Here is a 20,466-nt window from a genome sequence, read left to right on the forward strand (position 1 = left end):
TGATCACAAAAACAATTGATGAATATTAATTAGTATATTTTTATGAAATATTTTGAATTGTGTTAACATATTATATTATTTTATGATTTTAATACCATCTAATCGTTTTTCCAAAATTAAAAATGACATGAAAATTAAATTCAAAATTCACCATGAGCTATTTTTTAGCAATTATTAATAAATTTTAAAAAAAAATCTTGATACAATTTTTTGTTTTAATGTTTTTGTATGAAGTTAAAATCATAAAAATTTGTAGAATTTAAGTAGTATTAAAGTTCAGAATTTACAACGCTTTTAACTGTAATTTTTTAAGGTTTAAAAATTAAATAAATTATTCTTCATAAATTTCTCTCATAGTAATCTAAAAATATTAAAATATTAAACACACATATGCATAATATTTTTTTGTAGTAATTTTAATTATTTAAATTTAAAATGTTGACGTTATTAAATATTTAAACAAAAATTAATAGTTTTAATTATTTTGTAATAATTAAAAATAAAATAAGTATTTATTTGTATAACATTGAATCTTTCCGGCGTTACGAATATTGTCATTTTTATACAAAATTAAATTTTCAAAATATTTAGAATCATTCTAAGCTATTTTACACCATTACACATCATTTAAGTACTGAATTATAGCTTGTGAGCTACTTAATAGCAATAATATAATAATTTAATATATTATTATATCAGTATACAATGTTACATAAATACATAATACTATCCTACCTCCTCCCCCCCCCCCAAAAAAAAATAAGATTGTTGTAAGGAGTAGGTATATTAAAATAGATTATAAAAATATTATCAAATTTAATATTGTAATTATTGTTTCTTTCTTTATTTGTAAAAAATATTATAATAATTAATTTATAACAAACTATACGAAACACTATGTATATAATTTACTTGAGTATCAATTAAAATAAGTTTTTCTTTAAATATTAAGTTTCGTGATATTTAATTATTTCACTTTTAGTTATTGATTATACGTTTGCTTTACATTCATATACAATATTAAAATATTATTATATTATATTTATGTACAAACAAAAACTAAGATTAAATGTTCTTTAGCGGCTTCCAATCTCTCTGTCATACTCTCCGACGTACCTCAAATGGACTTTCAAGTTCTTCCTTCTTTATAATGCGTTTCTCAACAATTTATTCTCTTAGTAGTTAAATTTTTAATTCTATAGTTATTTTATTTTCAGTTGATATTAAAATATACATGCAAATCTACTTCCCAATTGACTGTCTTTTTCTGTAGACAGATCTTGAGAAATGTCACGTAATGTCTTTTTGCATGAGTCGTTCATCGCCTCTTCTCTATTCCGTTTTCCATTAATGCATATTGGCTATACACTCGAGCGTCTATACTGATTCAAGGATCTCATCGTATCTGATTCATCCTTTTAATCATAATATTAATATCACTGTGGGTAGAAACTTGAAAGTACTGGGCTTCATTTAACGTAATACCTATATGTTCTTATCCTGCTGACATCCAACCGCTAACATTAGTTTTTACTTTTCCTTTGTCTGCTCCATTTTGGAATATGACGGGATCGTACTTAACTCGTGATTAGCTCCATATGATCGAGTACAATATACCGTTTCCTAACCTTTATTACTTTTTATTCCTTGGTGAAATTCTCCACCACTCTCGTGACTTCTTCGCCAAGTTAATTAAATATATTATATTCTATATGTTTGTGAAAACATACCTTTATTTTCTTAAACACTCACTATGACAGTTCAATGCTTATAATATATTATGCATTGTTACTCTTAATCAACCACCATATGATGATAAATTCACGATTGAGTAAAATAATTATAGTTATGGTTTCCCTTGGTTAACAAAGGTTAACCTTGATTGGTATAGAAGGGCTGTATACATTTGTATACCACTAATAAATAACTTGTACGTAATAGTGATTTTTATATAGCGAAGTTTTATAGACGTTTAAGAAGCATTTAGCTAACTAATATTAAAAATTTGTATGGCTAATGACTTTATACTAGGTACTTAAATTATTATTATTTTTTTTAATTGATTTTACATTAACATTAGCAGCAACGGCCATTAGTTAATATGTCAATTACTTAAATTCTTTGTAATTAGGATGTAATATAAATCACGTATGTATTTTTTCCCCGTGATCAGTGATTATCTACTTCGTACATTTAATACATTTACCGGCTACCAACTATGTATAAAATAATACTATGATAAACTATGCAGTATGTGTATTGTATCCTATTCCAGGTTAAGCATACAATTTTTCTAATTTTAAACAAAAAAAAAAAATCCTAAAACACACTGTTATTTTTATTTTATGTGAATATTATAACTAGTGAATATAATACTATAAAGTATACCAATACACTTATATACACCAATACAATTAAAACATTGCGGATATTATAGATATTTCGCATTTACATGTAAAACTGGTGTTATGAGTGTTCCAAAATTATTTTTTGACATTTTATAGGACTAAGAAAACTGTTTATCGTTTATTTAAAAGTCATGTTGAATTTAATATTTAAAAACAAAAATATCTATTTTAGGGTTGTAGGTACACGTTTATCCGACAACTTAATTATTTAAACCTATCAACATTTTTAGATGGCAAACGTTAATATTCTAATTAATACAATGAATTTTCTTAGCACTACAAAGACTCAATATTAGATTATTATGGTTATGTATTGACACCTATCCAATTATACACATACCTAGTTTCTAATAAACATTTTAGCAAGTGGAAAACACCGCTCCGCTGTTAGTAGTTGTTAAATCAGTTAATATAATGAATGTGTTAAATTTTAATTCAATGATTATTATATCATGAATCATGATATCACACAAAAAATTATTCTAAGCGGAGACAATTTTCAGGCTACCCACTAAGCACATTATTTCCGTGATATTATGTTTTTTGATATTGCTATTTTAGTTTTTTTTTGTATTACGGTTGGTTCATTTAGTATTTTCCAAAAATATTGCATTTATTGTACTGTTACTATATTTAATTATTATTCTTTATGACTATATACATTTCACATACTAAATACAATAATGTACTATTGTTATTAACTTTTAAGTCAATCAACCTTACTGTACAACAATGCAAATAAGTTCATGGTACAAAAATGTTATATTTTTCTTTTAATCTAAATATTTTGAAAATGTTATTGTTTATGCTAAATTACATAATATACTTATAAGTTTTAAGTCTCCGCTAATAGTGTTCCTATAATACCTAACCATCGTTATTAATCGTTTAAATTCGTAATTTCCTTCAACTTTAAAATTAATTTCTATAAGAAAAATGTATGTGTTAATATTTTTAATTTTTTTTGTTTCAATATCAATTACTTACAAATTAGCCTTGCATTAAGTTTTCAAACATAAGATATAAAAAGAAAAATTCTTATGAGATTGAGATTCTTAATAACAAAGTAATTTGGAAGTTTTTATGATTTTACGAATTTCGTATAATTTAGAGGCTTATAAAAATTCTATGACTATTTATTTTTGATATTTTTTAATTAATAAATGAACATTATGACCAAACAAGTAATAATTTTGAAAAAAAAATTTAACATGTCTATTAATAGCTTCAAAGGCTCAAAATATTTGTATTAATTTGCAATGTTTATGAAATATAATTATAGACATTTTGTATAAATGTCACGTATTTACGAGTATTTACGAGTTATTCCAGAAATAAAAATCGATTTTGTCAAATTTTGGCTTAGAATAAAAATTACCGTTTTCCTTATTTTTTTCAGGTTACTTAAATAAATACAGTGAATAATTAATTTTTACATCCCCCCTACCAAATTTTCAACTAGATCATATTTTCTACCAACAATTACTTCCAAAGTATAAAATCGAAGCATCTTTACCATAACAACAGCTGATGATAAATCCACAAAAACAATTACATCATGGTAAAATCAATATATATATATATAATATACTATAGCTGTCATCCACGTGCTCCACCATTGTGGATAATTATTAGCAAATTGTGTCTTTTAGTTATTTCGATCATAAAATTTTATAAAGTGTACATACGTACAATAATAATAATTTAAGGTGTTATTAAATTCTCTTAAATTTAGCTACTTATAGATAATAAAAACAATTTATTTCTAGCATTAATATCATCGTTCTTACACTCGGGAAATATATTATATAATAATGTTATAACGTCGTTAAATGAATAACAATAATAATGATAATTAAACAATAACAATGGGCATGTCATTCTGTGGGTCTTCGCATCATACAGCCAATCAGCGCTATTGACTTACTATACTTCTTTTCTATTGGTTATTATTAATATTGGATGCGTTTTAACCTATTTTAACTACTCGAATCTGAATATTAAGTACACCAGTCGTAGTTAGATCGCAGTGGTCTATAATTCAAACCCCGTAAGACCATTCGAAGCACCGAGTCGTTGTCACAGCTCTGCATTAACGTCGACAATAATAATTGATTCATCGTCGATCCTGTATGCACATTCTGAGGTGGGTCGTGAGCGATTGCTTAACTATACGCTTTAAACAATCATTATAACAATCATTATAATATAATATTATAATACATATTATACGTCAAAATAATACACATACTGTTACTATTATAGGAACACGTAGATAAGTTACGTTTTCATACCAAATAGGGTGTTTACTGTTTGTGTACAAATAACATATCTCTGTAAAAATGTCAAAATATTGGACATGTTCCCTAACAAAAGTGGTACTAAAACCTCCAGCAAACTGTCAGGTATAGCAGTAAAAAATTTAGTAACGATACGTTGAATCGACTGGATTTATATGCGTAACAAAAAATCGGTTCTTGCTGTTGTAGTATAGATAATAATATAATATCATAGCACCGCTCAGAATATAAAAAAATTATTTTATTTATGATTTATTTTAAAATATTATATATTATACATATATAACACAGTAGAAGCCGCTTATTAAGAATACTTTTGGACCGTTATGCATATTTCAATTAACAGATTGTGTCTAATAAGCGATTGGTTTATTTACTATATACAAAAAAAAAACAAATAATTAATAAAAATATATCTAGGTAGTATACAAAAATAAAAATAATAAATTATTTTATTTGTTATAAAAAGTATGTATATATATCGATGTCTGTTTTTTTGCGTTGAGTAACTTGATGCCTATGCTTTCATACGAATAATGTTGTTCAAAGCCGAAACACTAACCACCTCTTTACGTACGCACACTGAAGCTGAAAAAAAAGTATAACAGTAAAGAGCTTAGTAGGTACTGTACTTGCGATATAGAACAGTAAAAATAAACGAAATTAATTGGACAATTCAATATCAATACGTGACGATATAGTAAAGATGAGATTATGTAGTACCGCAGTAGTATATAGTAGTAACTTGACTCTAATTGTTTCAAATAACCGATGTGTTGTTTCAATAATCCTATTTATTTTCAATGTTTTAATATACGGCCGGTTCGACCCCAGACATTTTGTTTCAATAACGAGATTGTATCAATTATTATCCGTGTTGCTAATAAGCGGCTTTTATTGTGTATATATATATATATATTAAATAAATCAAAAAATACTCAAACAATATACATAAAAAAATCAATACAATTTGTAATATAATTACTAATTACTAATAATAACCGTTATTTAAACTTTTTTGTAGTTTATGTATGACATATGTCAATTTTCAATGATATTTTGACTTTTGTCAATAGCATTTTCCCATTTTTTTTTTGTCAACATGAATCATCAATAAATTATAATTTATTTTTTTCACAATACATGAATTCATTCAAACAATATACAATGTTGGATCTAAAAGTAATACTACCTATTATATTTTATTTTATGTAAAAGTGTTAAAGCGCTAAGCAGATGACAAGGGTTTACATACCGAACATCCAAACACACAAAATTCGAATAAACTATTCTAGCACAAATACGCTTTAGTAAAACACAGATTTCATTTATAAAAAGGCTTTCGTGATAATCGTTAAATATAACTACCAGCCCACTACATAAAAACAACTTGTTGCGTAAACGATTTCTAGCAAACTTAACCAAACACACATTACATTTTATTTCAACATTTGACAATTTGTGCAAGTGGTCTCAAATAATTTGTCATTTCCGGTTCCATTTTGACCATAAAATCGTTCTTAATATTTCGTAGCTGTGTAATATAAGTACATACATATTTTATAAATCGTGCCGACGAATACAGATTTGCTCTATAAACTCACTATTTTAGTGACTAAATTATTTAATTTAGAAAATTTACACTTGCTACATGGTGTGAAAAATCAATTTTATGTATATTTCAGTAAATCTTTTGGGAAAACAAAATATTATTTGATGTACGGTTAGATTCTACTTAGTCTAGTCAAATATAAATTAGAATATTACCTGTTCCTTTACACATTTAGTTTAAACTAAATTATCGAATTTTTAACTATAGGCACCTACCGTTTTAATTGATTTGATGAATACAATACACATATTGAAACGTACTATTAATAAATTAGAGTTGAAAAATGTGTATATTAATTAATCTATAGTTATAAAAGTAAAAAATGATAACTATAATTTTTAAAATTGAATTATATTGCTTATTAATTGTATTTTATTGAAGAAGTTTATCTATATATTTAATTTATATTTTACAGTTTGTATGTAATAGCTTTATAAAATGTTTAATTATTTTAATTAACATACAGTTATTACAGTAAAGTTGATATGCAAGTAAATTTGGCACAAAATGTTTTCGATATAAATGTATCTTTTTTATGAAGATATATATGGAATACAAATTATTTTTTTTGTATAAAGAGACAATTCCTGGTATTATAGTATCCATAGATTGGGCTCTCTCAAACTTTCACCTTAATATTAATTCAAGTGTTCCAGTTAGTTTTTGCCACTTAGTTCATCAAAACCAGTTAATAGTTAACCCATCATCAAAAATCTACTAATTAGTCGAGTTTCCTCTTACACAATCACTGATAACCCCCAGAAACATCTAAAATTAAACTGACATAGAAATCTTCTGTTTTAGTTCATCGGGAGGAAATACTGAATGTTCTCCTAAACTTATTTATTTTTGTCATTTATTTATTTAATCAATATTACATAATGCACTTTATTTTTGTACAACTTTTTGAATGACCTTATTTTTAAAAACATTGATTTTTATTCCATATAAGGAGTATTCTGGGGAAAATAACAAATTCTTTTTTTTTATTAATGAGAAAAACCCCCTTTTCTATAAATCATTAATCAGATCAAATTTTTGTGATCTATATATATAACTAAAACTCTCAAGAGTAATATTTGATTTTTTAAATTCGTTTTCTAAGGTTAGGTTGTGTTGTACAATTTTTTACTTATTCTATACGATTATGTCTGTTGATAAAGATGCATTTTTATGATCTCTTTTTTTTCTATAGAATATCCATCGTTTGATCACCAACTTGGTGTAATATATTTATATTATCTGGTACCTAATATCTTTCTTTTAAAATTGTCAACAAGCTCATAATTTAATTTAATGTAGGGTAGATACGAATTCTTTCGTTGTTTTATTTTCATATGCCCTAACTCGGTAAAATAATTAGGTATTGTATCATTATTAGAATTATTAGTTGTTAATTATTACGAAATTATTAATTATACCTAGTATTATTATTTATCTCTATGTATTTGTGTATATGACAGAAACACACATCATATTATACGCACAACTAAAGCCTATACGAGCTTATTACTATAGGTATATTTCCAACAAGCTCATTGTATGTAATATTTAGTTAGTGAATGAATTATTTGTGCTTAAGTTTACATTTTGATAATATTTTACAGAATAATAATACAAAACTAAATAAAATACTCGTGAAATTAAAAGTTTTAATTACCAAAGTTTATTCAATATAATTATGTATAACATAATATTGTATTTTAATGTTATTTGTCTTAATGTATTTAGATTAGCATTTATGTTTAAATAAAATTATAATTAAAATATTACATCAATTATTAGGAATAGTTTGTATAGAGGTAAAGCTTAGAAATTAAATTATGTTAGTTTTAAAATTATTATAATTCACATATTAAATACAGACAAAAAGTTCATAACGAAATAATTAGTGTTGTAAATGTAAGGATAAGTGTTAACTAAATTATATTTATGACGTTGATTTATGAGAAGGATCCACTGCCTGTTCTGTAAATTTAGTTTTTCAGGTGGGCCGCGATAAAGTAATTTTAGATTATCTTTGTTGATTAAACGGTTTGCCTGTTTTACATTAAATGTGCTCATTATGGTAAATTTTATGTATTCAACGTACGCATTGGATTTGTATATAATACATTAAAAAAAAAATACTTTATACCTTCCATTATTAGATATTCGGGTTTAAACATTGTAACATCATTGACAAAATACAATTAATTTAACCGAATAAATGGCTTTTATTTTCAGAAAATGAATACGCGAAGATAATATTTGTTTTTAATATCCATAATCAACGTCAGCATGAAAAATCAGAATGGATTATCTCAATGACAGTTGGTCACCAAACGAAGAAGTAAGAATTTTGATATTTTCCATTGTACAAAAATTAAACGATTTTATAATATTTGTAGATGCTTGCATGAAATAAATTTGTACACTTCGTCTTAAAAAAAAATTTTTATATTAATTGTATATGAAATATAATAGTTTGTATTTATTAATAATTTCTAGGCTGCTTTGAAATGCAGTTCTTGGTACGAATGGGATGACCGTTGGACAAACGGGTGTAATGCATCATCAGATTCGCTGATATGTTGGCCTCCTACTCCTGCTGGTGTAATCGTATATCAGCCATGTTTTCAAGAACTCAGAGGAATATTATACGACACAACTAGTATGTAAACAACTGACATGGTTCAACGATAATAATAATTATTAATTATTAACTTATTAACATAAGTAACCACTAAAATGTTCACGTTGCACTTAATGAACTTAGAATAGCATACAATTACATCACAAACGACTTCATTAATTCTATTAAAAATACACGTTCCTTAAAAAAATTGAATACAACTATTGACTTCTAACAAAGCGCAATAATCATAAAAATTAGAACAAAAAATATACAAACTAGATATTGATTTCTTCATTTCTATTTAAAAATAAATACAAACCTATTTATTTTTATTTTATATTCATTCTATTCGGAGATAGCTTAAAATTTATGTTAAATACATTTAAACTGTACTCAATCTTCCATGTAAAATGTTTGATAAGTTTTTATTCATAATAATTTTAATATTTCCGCTGTGAAATAATCAAAATATATTTCTGTATAATTGAAACTAAGATGTAGGTAAGACCAAGATGTGTTATACGTTGTAAAAATGGTAAAATACATAATAATAAAACTTGGTAAATAATATAATTAAAATTATTATGTTAAATTACTATTATTAATTGTAATGGTTCACAATACATAATTTATTTAGGTACCTTATAAATGAAATAAGTTCTACCGTTGTGCATAATATTTCTTATTAAACCAGTCTATTAAAAATATGCACATCACTCTAATTATAATATTAATGTTCATTAACTTGTTTAATATTATAAATATTTACTTATTACTATAAATAAGTGTGTATACTGTATATAGATCATAATAAAACAATTAATACTATATAAAATGTGATTATATTAAACATTTTTTGAAGTGTTATTACAATTTTGTTTCATTTCATTTTGATTGTAATAAAAAAGCATATTTTAAAATATATAAATGATCTTCAAACATAATATAAATTCTGCGTAAAACCACAAAAAAGAAAATACTATGAAAAAGTTAAATATTGAAGAATTATTTGTATAAAAACGTGTAAGTATGAAATATACAGAATTTTTGTACAAATGCAAAAATAAAACATATCATTGGGTATAGAATCAATACATGTATTGCTTTACTCAGAATATAAAGAAATAAAAATGAATAATGATACTTGATCAAGAATTTTAATGTTATTCTTTAGTATTTTTTTTTATATTTCATTGTTGAGTAAAACGTCACCTCTTATTTTTTGAACCATATAAGAGCTTTTTTTAAGAATAATATACTATTTTTTGTCATACCTGATTATATACAATTATATCCACATCATGTGATTCTGCGTCAACTTACAAAATGCATTTATAAATTAGGTACCATAGGCAATATATATCTGATTATTAAAATCATAATAAAATATAATATTATGACACTTATATTATATTATAATACAAGCACTTTTTTTGGATATTTCGATTAGACAATAAAACTTAACGTATTGCATTTTAGTAAGTTAGTAAGTTAGTACATATTATATTTTTTATAACTAATCAATACATTTTATTGTATTTTTAATTAACATATTTTCTAGCTACCTGAAAAAAAAATAAAAAGATATTCTTAAACCAATATAGCTTTATTGTTGAACTTTAAGCATTAGAAAATACATTCGTGTAAGCAACTATACCTAACTTACATAATCCTTATCAATTTTTTTACTATCCATAATTGAATTCAATGAATTGTTGATATAATAATATTATTTATTTTAAATATATATACTAATTTATAAGTGTATATACTCCATTGATTTACTTTAATTTTAATCTTAGGATGGATTTTACACCGACTTATATACATTTTGTACACAAATACATTTGTATCATACAATTTGAGTTTTATAAATATTTGTAATGATTCGAATTAAGATAAAATTAATAAAATAGGTAGTGGTATTTGAAAGTTTAAGTTAACATCAAAGTAATTAATATATACCCTCCAAATACTATACATAAATACAAATAGGTATGTATGTTGCGTATAATAAATGATCTAAACTAGATGAATTATTAAGAAATAATAATATGACGTTATGTAAAAATTCAACAACAAGAGTGGGTTTTTTTTTTATTATTATTTGAAAACTACTTTTATGATGTTGTTATGTCTTACTATATTAAACGTACAGACTACATATTTATTATTTTTACTCTTGACATTGAGAAATTTTAACCGGATACAGAAGTTAAAAATGCGGCACGTTTGTACAAATAATTTCTTACATATTCATAATAAAAATGATCATCATAAAACAATAACGATGTCTTTGAGTAATTAAAATAATAAATATTCATAATTTTTAATATCCTCCTGGAAAAACCACTGCAGTATTAGGTAATCTGTAGAATATTCGAATATTCGAATTAAAATTACCGGACATTATTTGACTGTGACGTGCGCTTAAATTAAATTTTGATTTTTTTTAACTAAATTTTATGAAAATGCATACAATAATTAATGTTTGTATAAATGTATGTTTTTTTAAATATGTAAACGTAAAACATTTGAAATAATTTAATTAACAGTCTCAGGTTTGTGTTAAGTATATGTACTCTTATATTATATTTAGATATAAGAAACAGGCTTGCACCACCTATTGTACATAATATTATGTATGATTTAAAAGTAAAATATGAATATTTCATATTTAAAATTATTAATCTATACTCCTAGAAAAATATTTTTATTTTATTTTTAATATTACTATTGTTTCAATTTCGCTAACAATTAATGAATGTTTATCGGTATATTTTGTAGTATTTGAAAAGTATTGACATTTTCTTAACGTTTCGAATTCTATTATTCATAATATACGTATAACAAATTAGTATCAATTATACTGGCTTTAATTTAAATTCATAAACTTATACGGCACATATTCGTGAAGTATTTTAACTATTTTTATAAATTTGACATATTTATGATTGGTGTAACGTATATACCTAAGCAAAAAAAAAAGGTAACAAAAGTTAGGTACGTCGATTAATCAGTGACAAAATCGGTTACAATTATATAATATAAAACGGTACCTATTCTCAGAACTATTTGTAAAAGTTTCATATTACTCGTATACGTACCAGTACTTTAAAAGCTTCTAAAACTATGCGAAAACAGAACATTTAGATTTTATGAAGAACATTAAATAGTTTTTTTTTTAGTGCTTAATAAAAGAATTATATTACATCACAATAAAAGGAAAATGTTCTTGTTATAAATTAAAATTATTTATACTATTTATGCACATATTTTAAAGCAATTACAAAATTCTACATCCACGTTAATTATTATTTTTCAAATAGATAATGTAAAAAATATTCATACATCGAATTTTACCATCAATTTCCAACAAATGTTGTACACCAAAAATTTCAGATTAGGATACATTTATTAATGTTACTGCTTATGAGAAAAAATCAGATTCACATATATCTAATTGATATATTGATATTATATATCCTTGGTGTGGATACTGATTTCGGTAGATATTATTGTTGTAAATAATACTATAAACGAAACAAGTTAATCACGTAAACAATTCGTGTTGGTTCACTCAAATAATCTCAAACGGTGGTCTTTAAGGAATAACATAAATTTTGTATTTATAAAACTCTTTTATATTTTTATTGACAGTTTACGTCTTATTATACTTAAAGTAAATTAGAGATAATATTGATGAAATTAAAAAATGTGCTCATAAAAATTCTAAATACGTATTCTATTTTACATTCAATATCTGATCTAAAAGCTAAATAATATACTACAATCATATTTTTCTCGGAATACGTTACGAATGCATTCACAGATCGAATCCGCTACAAACAATCCCGGATGTGTTAAAAGTCATAAGCTTTGAAGTCTATAGAAAACCCTTTGATCACATGATCATCTGTTTATTTGCCTTGTATAATATAGAAATAAAGGTAGTTAATTATATCTTATGTCAAGGTAATTTTCTCTAGAATTTTTAATTTATTTTATTTACAGAATAATTTTAAGTGCTATAAAATTGGTATTACTGTGTTTAAACAATTTTTAATTTTACTTTTGCACATGACTTGATGTGTGACTTGATGACTTAAGTGTTTTGAATAGGCACCCTTGAAAACTGCCATATCTAAAAATTAAAATTTAGAACTTTTATGTCATAAAGCTCTTATTTTTTAGTGTTCTTGGCCGACGACCACAGTTTAAAATGTTTAGTACGCACGCATTATTTACTAGGTTCTAAATGACTTCATATTTTTTTAACGAAATTAATTTACTGATAATAATGAATACTAATACAGAGAATAATTTCATAGTTATAATGAAATTATTGTATAGTGGACAAATACCTACAAATCTTGTAGAATATTATATTATTATTTTTCTTTTTAATTATTTTTCAGAAAATGCAAGTCGAATATGCTACGAGAACAATACTTGGGGCCTAACCGATTTTAATGAGTGCACAATTCTTGGTGAGCCAAAAGCGGTGACATACGATGAAGAAGACACTGTTGATACAATAATTTATTTGTATATAGCTGGTCATTGTTTGTCCCTAATAATGACATCGCTAGCCATTTTTGTATTCTGCCGATTTAAGTGAGAAGTACAATACAAAGGAGTTACTTTTATGGAACGATATTATTTTTATGATATTAAAATCCATGTATTTTGTTTGTTATTATTCCATAGAGAACTGAAATGTTTGCGCAACAAAATCCACTCAAATTTGATGGCATCTTACTTATTAGCAGGTATCATGTGGATACTTAACTACACTGTAAGTCAAAAATTAATTACTCTGTTTTTCGAAATATAAGCTATTTAATTTTCCAGCCCAAAGTAGGTACTCTTAATGTTTTAGTAAAGGTGTTTAAAATGATTACACTTTATAATGTCATCTAACGAGAATGTATAAAAAAAATTAATTATTAATATTTATAAGACTATACTTATTGAACAAAATATATTTTTAAGGTTTGTAACTATTAATATTATTTTATTCAACTTAAAATATACATACTCGTACTACCAAATGGCAATTTTATTTTTGAACGATTGTAGTTATCGAAGAAACAAATGCAATTTATAATTTTTTTTTTTAAATAACTAAAATTATAATTAATTAAAACAAACATCTGATTAGTACCAATACCTATCGATACGGATAAAATGTTGTGCATTTCTTGAATATTATAATATTTGAAATAATAATAATTCAGACGTAATTGCAATAGTGAGAACAGCCGGTCTTAGTAATATATTATTACGTGTTTGAATTCTGGATACAACTTTGTTTATTGCTGCTAAGTTTGTGTTAGCTTATAATATATTCACACCTATAGACTTAAACTTAATTATAATATTAAACAAACTTAATCTGCCATATCATGGGGAAAGAATTATATTTTATTCAATAAAAACAATCATGAAATAATTTTATAAATTATGTAACCACTTTAGATTTCATTTAAATGATATTCTTATTTTTTTTCTTTAATGATATTCAAAATTTATCGTTCCAATTAAATTTTAAATATCAATCATTTTTTTATTTATTACGTAAACATGATTAATTATTATTATTATTTATTAATATCTACTTAGCACTAACTATAACTTATTTAGCTGTACATATGTATGAATATTACGCATAATGTAGTTATTGAATTTGACTAAATATATACAAATTTTCACTAATAACATTCTAAATAAAAAATATATACCTACCTAATATAAACATTTAACTAATATTTAAATTAATAAATAAGCGAATATTATTAATAGATCAAACCCAAATAATTAAAAATGTTCTATAATGTTATCTATTAATTAATATTAATAAAGATAACTTTTAAACATCTATATCGATCTTTTGTGATGCTATAATAATAATAAGTAGGTAAATCAATATCCTCATTTTAACCTTAAGATTTAAATTCTATGGTTTTATATAGAATATATAAAGTTATAATATGAGAGTTTATAAATAAATATTATACAAATATAGGTAATATACATTCTGTATATTTATTAAAGTAAAATTTCGGAGTACCTAATTTTAGTTTTAATTTGTTTAATAATATGTAAAAATAAAAATATTGATATTTGATGTTAATATGCTTTAATCAGAAAAACGTTTATTTTGCAGAACTTGACCGACACGGGGACATTTAAATGTGCTTTATTGGTGTTACCACTTTACTATTTCACCATGACGAATTATTTTTGGGCGTTTATCGAAGGTAAACATCGTAATATAAATTAAATTATTATCACTAATCCTAAAATAACACACGTACACTCAAGAGACGCAATAGCGTGTAGTTATTTGCTTTATTTATTTGTATGTTTTTATTGAATAAATGACTACCACGGTCAAATTTAACATCAAAACTCATAAATTAATTGTGTGCATAAAATATTCACACGATTTTAATACTTATAATAATGAATTGGTTTTCAGGGATGTATTTATTTATATTGGTCGTAGATACATTTTTTCCAGATAGAGTGCGATTGCGAACATATATGGCTATTGGATGGGGTAAGTTTTGTGTGGCATAGTTAAGTTTTTATTTAAAGTTTTATTTACATTTTTGCTCATTCATTTTTTTATGATATCTATTTTTAAATATTTAAACGTTCACTATGTAAGCGGCTTATAAATTTCAACCGGTATGATAAAACAACTTTTTTACTTACTCGTATTTTAACCTCTTATGCTTACAATATTTCATAACCACATAAATCAGTTAACTCTGTCAATGTAATAACACCGTGGCAATGGTTGATTATAGATTATACATAATATATCGTATAAGTTTCGATAAAAACTTATCGGTTTTCATTAGCAGAGAAAACAGGAAATTATTTTTGGTGAAACATTTTTTAAACTTGGGTTTTCCCAGTAAACAGTTTCACTCACACTACCTGCGCCACTCAAATTATATGTCCCAGTACTTCAACTGAATTTATAAAAATATAGTTTTATTGATTTTATTAATTTACGGACGTTTTTAAAATTATATACATTCGGAATAAATCCACTTAGGAAGTAGGCACATTAAACAACTATTAATAAAATAAAATATCTATTGAGCCTCTATGGAAATAATAAAAATTATTACTTGTTATTATTATATTTTAGCTAGCTTTTCCATTTTATTGTTCACTATTAATTATTAAAGTTTTATATTTTATCGATTTATCGATTTATCTCACTAATGTGAATTATTTTTTTTACTATAGTATAAAGTAAGTAGGTATTGATGTGATAAAATGTAATATGTATAATAACTATCATTTAAAACAAAATGAGCTCGGCTCATTTTTTAACATGTTTACCAATTTAAAAAACCAATGAAAAAATAATTTTACGATTACATACCTAGTATGTATAATAATTTGTAAACGTAAAATTGTCCATGCAGCCGTTATCCGTAACTCCTAATACTTTAAAACGTTCTTATGACCCGACCGGTCCTCCTCACTTGAATAGTCTACTGTCAACAGCCAAGTCAGTAGGTATGATCCGTATGATGTATGATCATTGATCAGTCATATAAGCGACGGTTTCGGATTAAATACATGTTATGAAAACTATTATGTAAAAATTAATAGAAAAGTGTGATAATGTTGAATGATGCTGAGAACAGTTTATGAAATTAGTTATTCTACCAAAATAAATAGTTACATTCTTACAAGTAGGTAGCTATAAGTCGTTGAAATACTAAAATCGTTAAAATAGTTCACAGAATAGGGTCTAGCAGGACATAAATAATATAATAATGTCAGTTTCAATGCAAAATGATAAATAGTCATGTATTAATGCTTTGCATTGATTAGGGAATAACAGATATATATATATGTAAATAATAACTTTATACTCTCAATAAAACAAAATAAAAACTGATAATACGAAGACAAATTACCCTTTCAAAGATTTCTTGATAAAATGTTTCCGTTTGACGGTTAAACTGGCCAAAAATATGAGCACGTAATGCAAATTTAATTTATAGTATGTAGTTCTAAAATCTAAGTATATTTCTCACTTCGTTCCATTGTTTGGTAACAACAAATAAAAAAGTCATCATCACAAAAATAAACAATTTGCTTTAACATTATATAAAATCTTAAATTTAACATCCATGTTAGATGCAGTAATCCAAAACTGTTTAGAACACATTATATGCAAACGATTAATTTATACTTACACTTACACTTGCAATTTGTATTATCATGACCGAATATAAACTATATTTAGTCGAATGTTGTTTATATTAAATTATTATTAAACTAATATGTTCATATTTTCATAGTATTTTTAAACATAAAATCCAAAAGTAGTATCTTTTATATTTTTTTAAGTTTGAATTATTGCAGGTGTTGACCATTATGGTATTTGATTTAAGATTTTTGCCGTTTATATTACTGTGATGAGAGGTGACTTGAAATCATTTGAGTTGTATGGGTTTGCATAAGTATAAACTATTAAGAGTCCTAATTAATTTAGATGCAAAGCCTTAGTAAATCGGTTTAAAAGTTTAACTTAAGTTTAAGTTTAACTGGTATTATGCGTACTTACCTACCGATTTTATATGTTATAATAATAGAATGGTATACTCGTAAAAAAGAAAATGAGAAGAAAATTAATTTGGTAAAAAACCATACAATATAAAATAATATTCAAGCATTTTGAACGCTATTTATACCTATCACTTTAATCTGTTTATTATTGATAGATAGTCCCATATTTTCTGTATCACAATTTTTTTTTTTTATTGTTTATCTGGAGAACAATAAATAAACTTCGATTATAGGTTATTACTAAGCGAATCTAAAACATGATCATTAAATGCATTAACTATAATAATTTATTTTATGTAATTGTAATAGAATTTTTACTATTACAATTAATTATTAACCGATTGAGAGAAAAATTGTCCAAATGTTTTAAAACGCAAAACCCATTATAGGACAGCAATTTACTATATTTCTAGTTTCATCCATTATTGTATTTACTTAAGTGTAGTGTATGTTATTTCCCTCAATTAACTTCGTGTATTTTATCATTGTTATTATAAGTTTTCTCTTGATAATTAGTCTAGCCACGATATTTTTAATTTTAATATCAGATAAAATTATTATTACTGTAATTATTAACATATAATGTTGTTTAAGCACACAAAACCAAATTATATATTTTACTATAGTTTTTATTTCTAAAATTGTCAAGATAATTCGTATTGATGAAAAAGTTAAAATAAATAGTTTATGAAATATTTCTTTTGTTTGATAATATGAGTACATAATTTTTTATTCAAACTAACAATTTATTGTTATATTTTTGTAATTATTACAATTAATTTTAGTAATTTTAGTCAAGTTTAAAATATAAAAATTTACACTGTCACTCGGAATTTAAATGCTTAGACGAATGTGTAATATAATATCCCTTTTATACAACTTATTCAAAACTACAAAAGTTTATTTAGAAACTTGACCTTAGAAACATAACGCTAGCAAGGTTACTAGAAGATCTATAATAATAGGTAATATTTCTATTTGATAATATTAGTATCGACTATCAAGTGTACTTTGTCATCGAGTACCTAGTTTATTGTAATAGATATGTTAAACTTGAATTCAGGAATAAATTATTGCATATGAAAATCGATTTTAAGAGCAAACGTTTTATTAGACTATATAATATTTTATTATTTATTCTTATGTGTATATATAGGCTTGAAACCATTTTTTAAATGTTAAAAATACGGATTATAACATGGAAGTATTTATTTATTAAATTAAATAGTGCAAAAAGTTAAGATGAATAATAAACAATGCTTACCAAAGAACCAGCAGATCGGATGTATCAATGTTGAACTATTCCAATCTGTAATCATTAATAATATAAGACGTATTCCTCACAATCGAACGATATTCTATTAAAAGTCGAATTAATAATAATACAAAACAGCAATAAATAACGAATCTAATTTGAAATTTCTAACAAGTCTGTTGATAAATCCCAAAATTTTTATCCCCTACAACATACCATTTCAATATGTGATCTAAGTCCTAAGATATGAGCTGATTACCTTAAATTTCTTTTAATTTAAAGTACTTTCAGTTATTTTTTGAGTTATTTATTCTTTAGAATAACCAAACAATTGTTGTATTCATTTCCGTCTTTTTCGAACTATTTTAGTTTTTTGTAGTTATTTTGAAAAGTACGAATTATTTTTTCACTCCTAATAATATATCAACTAAATCTAATTTGATAACAGAAATCATTCTTAATGCTTAATATCAAAACATTTTTAATACTATAAAATATTTCCAAAATACGCCAAAAAAAATGTATATTATTTTAAATTTTTTACGTTCATCTACCCGGTCAGAATCTAAATTTATATATTTATTTATTTTTTTTAATACCAATTATCCAAGGGTACCAATATTATGGAATAATAGACTTATGTTATTCAAAAAATTGCTAAAAGAAAAACTGTACACAATGTAACTCAATATTACATAATATTAAATTTTAATAATTAGTTATGCAATTTTTCAAACATTATTTATGGTTATTTTAAAATCAAATTGTTTGTTAATAAAAAAAAAATATGATGAAAATAATTGTACATTTTCGAAATTTAAGTAAGTTAAAACCTGCATTTTAGAGTTTAATAATTATTGACAAATTCAAAGTTATTTTCAATAAAAATTTTAATTTTTAAAGGACATTTAAAAAACTGTTATAAATGGGAACAATTGTATTTAATTAAATAATTATAATTCATTATTCAGTTAATTATTTAATAAAAAAATAAGGTATTATAAAACTAAATTTTCATGTCTAAAAGATGTAAGTTAGGTATTTACAATAAAAAATTATATTTATTTCACTCATAGGTATGAATTGTATGTATCTACTATAGAGAGTATTAATAAAGTTGTATTGGATTATCATTTACAACTTTTAAAATTACTGAAGGTAGATAATTTATGAAAATAAACTAGCCAAAGAGGTTTCATTAACTTTTATTAGACAGTCTTTATTTTTACATATTTTTTATACCTCTACATTTAATTAATTATTCAATATTATTGAATAATGATTGAGTTTATATTTAGATAATAATAAATACTCTATTAATACCTTAAGCTGAATTTAATTAGCCACAAACACTTCTTATATAATATATAAATATAAGTAATGAATTAATATTACCTAACCTCTTATGAACAATCGCTTACTCTACTTGATCGTCAATAAAATTATTATTTATAGCTATTTATAACTACATACAGTAAATTATAGAAATTAAACTTAATACATTGTTTAATAATTTAATTTTAATATGTTTTCAATGTATTATTTTTACAATTCCATTACATTAAAAGATTAATCGCTGTATGGTTCACATTTTAAAACTAATCATTTGATTCTATTTATACAATATCTTATTGAAATTAATGTTTTGGTCAGTAAGTAAATAAGAA

General features: G+C 24.1%; 1 protein-coding gene across 1 annotated transcript in view; it reads left to right on the forward strand.

Annotated features, from left to right (window-relative positions):
• Positions 1–20,466, forward strand: part of LOC114120463 (diuretic hormone receptor-like) — a 51,339-nt gene that overhangs the window by 23,191 nt on the left and 7,682 nt on the right. The window contains exons 2-7 of the mRNA XM_027982372.2: positions 8,547–8,652; positions 8,811–8,973; positions 13,356–13,554; positions 13,648–13,735; positions 15,107–15,200; positions 15,422–15,502. Coding sequence (XP_027838173.1) covers positions 8,614–8,652; positions 8,811–8,973; positions 13,356–13,554; positions 13,648–13,735; positions 15,107–15,200; positions 15,422–15,502 — 664 coding nt within the window. The 5' untranslated portion in view covers positions 8,547–8,613. The remainder of the gene's footprint in view (positions 1–8,546; positions 8,653–8,810; positions 8,974–13,355; positions 13,555–13,647; positions 13,736–15,106; positions 15,201–15,421; positions 15,503–20,466) is intronic.

The sequence above is a fragment of the Aphis gossypii genome, chromosome 2 (assembly GCF_020184175.1).
Source record: "Aphis gossypii isolate Hap1 chromosome 2, ASM2018417v2, whole genome shotgun sequence".
Lineage (NCBI taxonomy): Eukaryota > Metazoa > Arthropoda > Insecta > Hemiptera > Aphididae > Aphis > Aphis gossypii.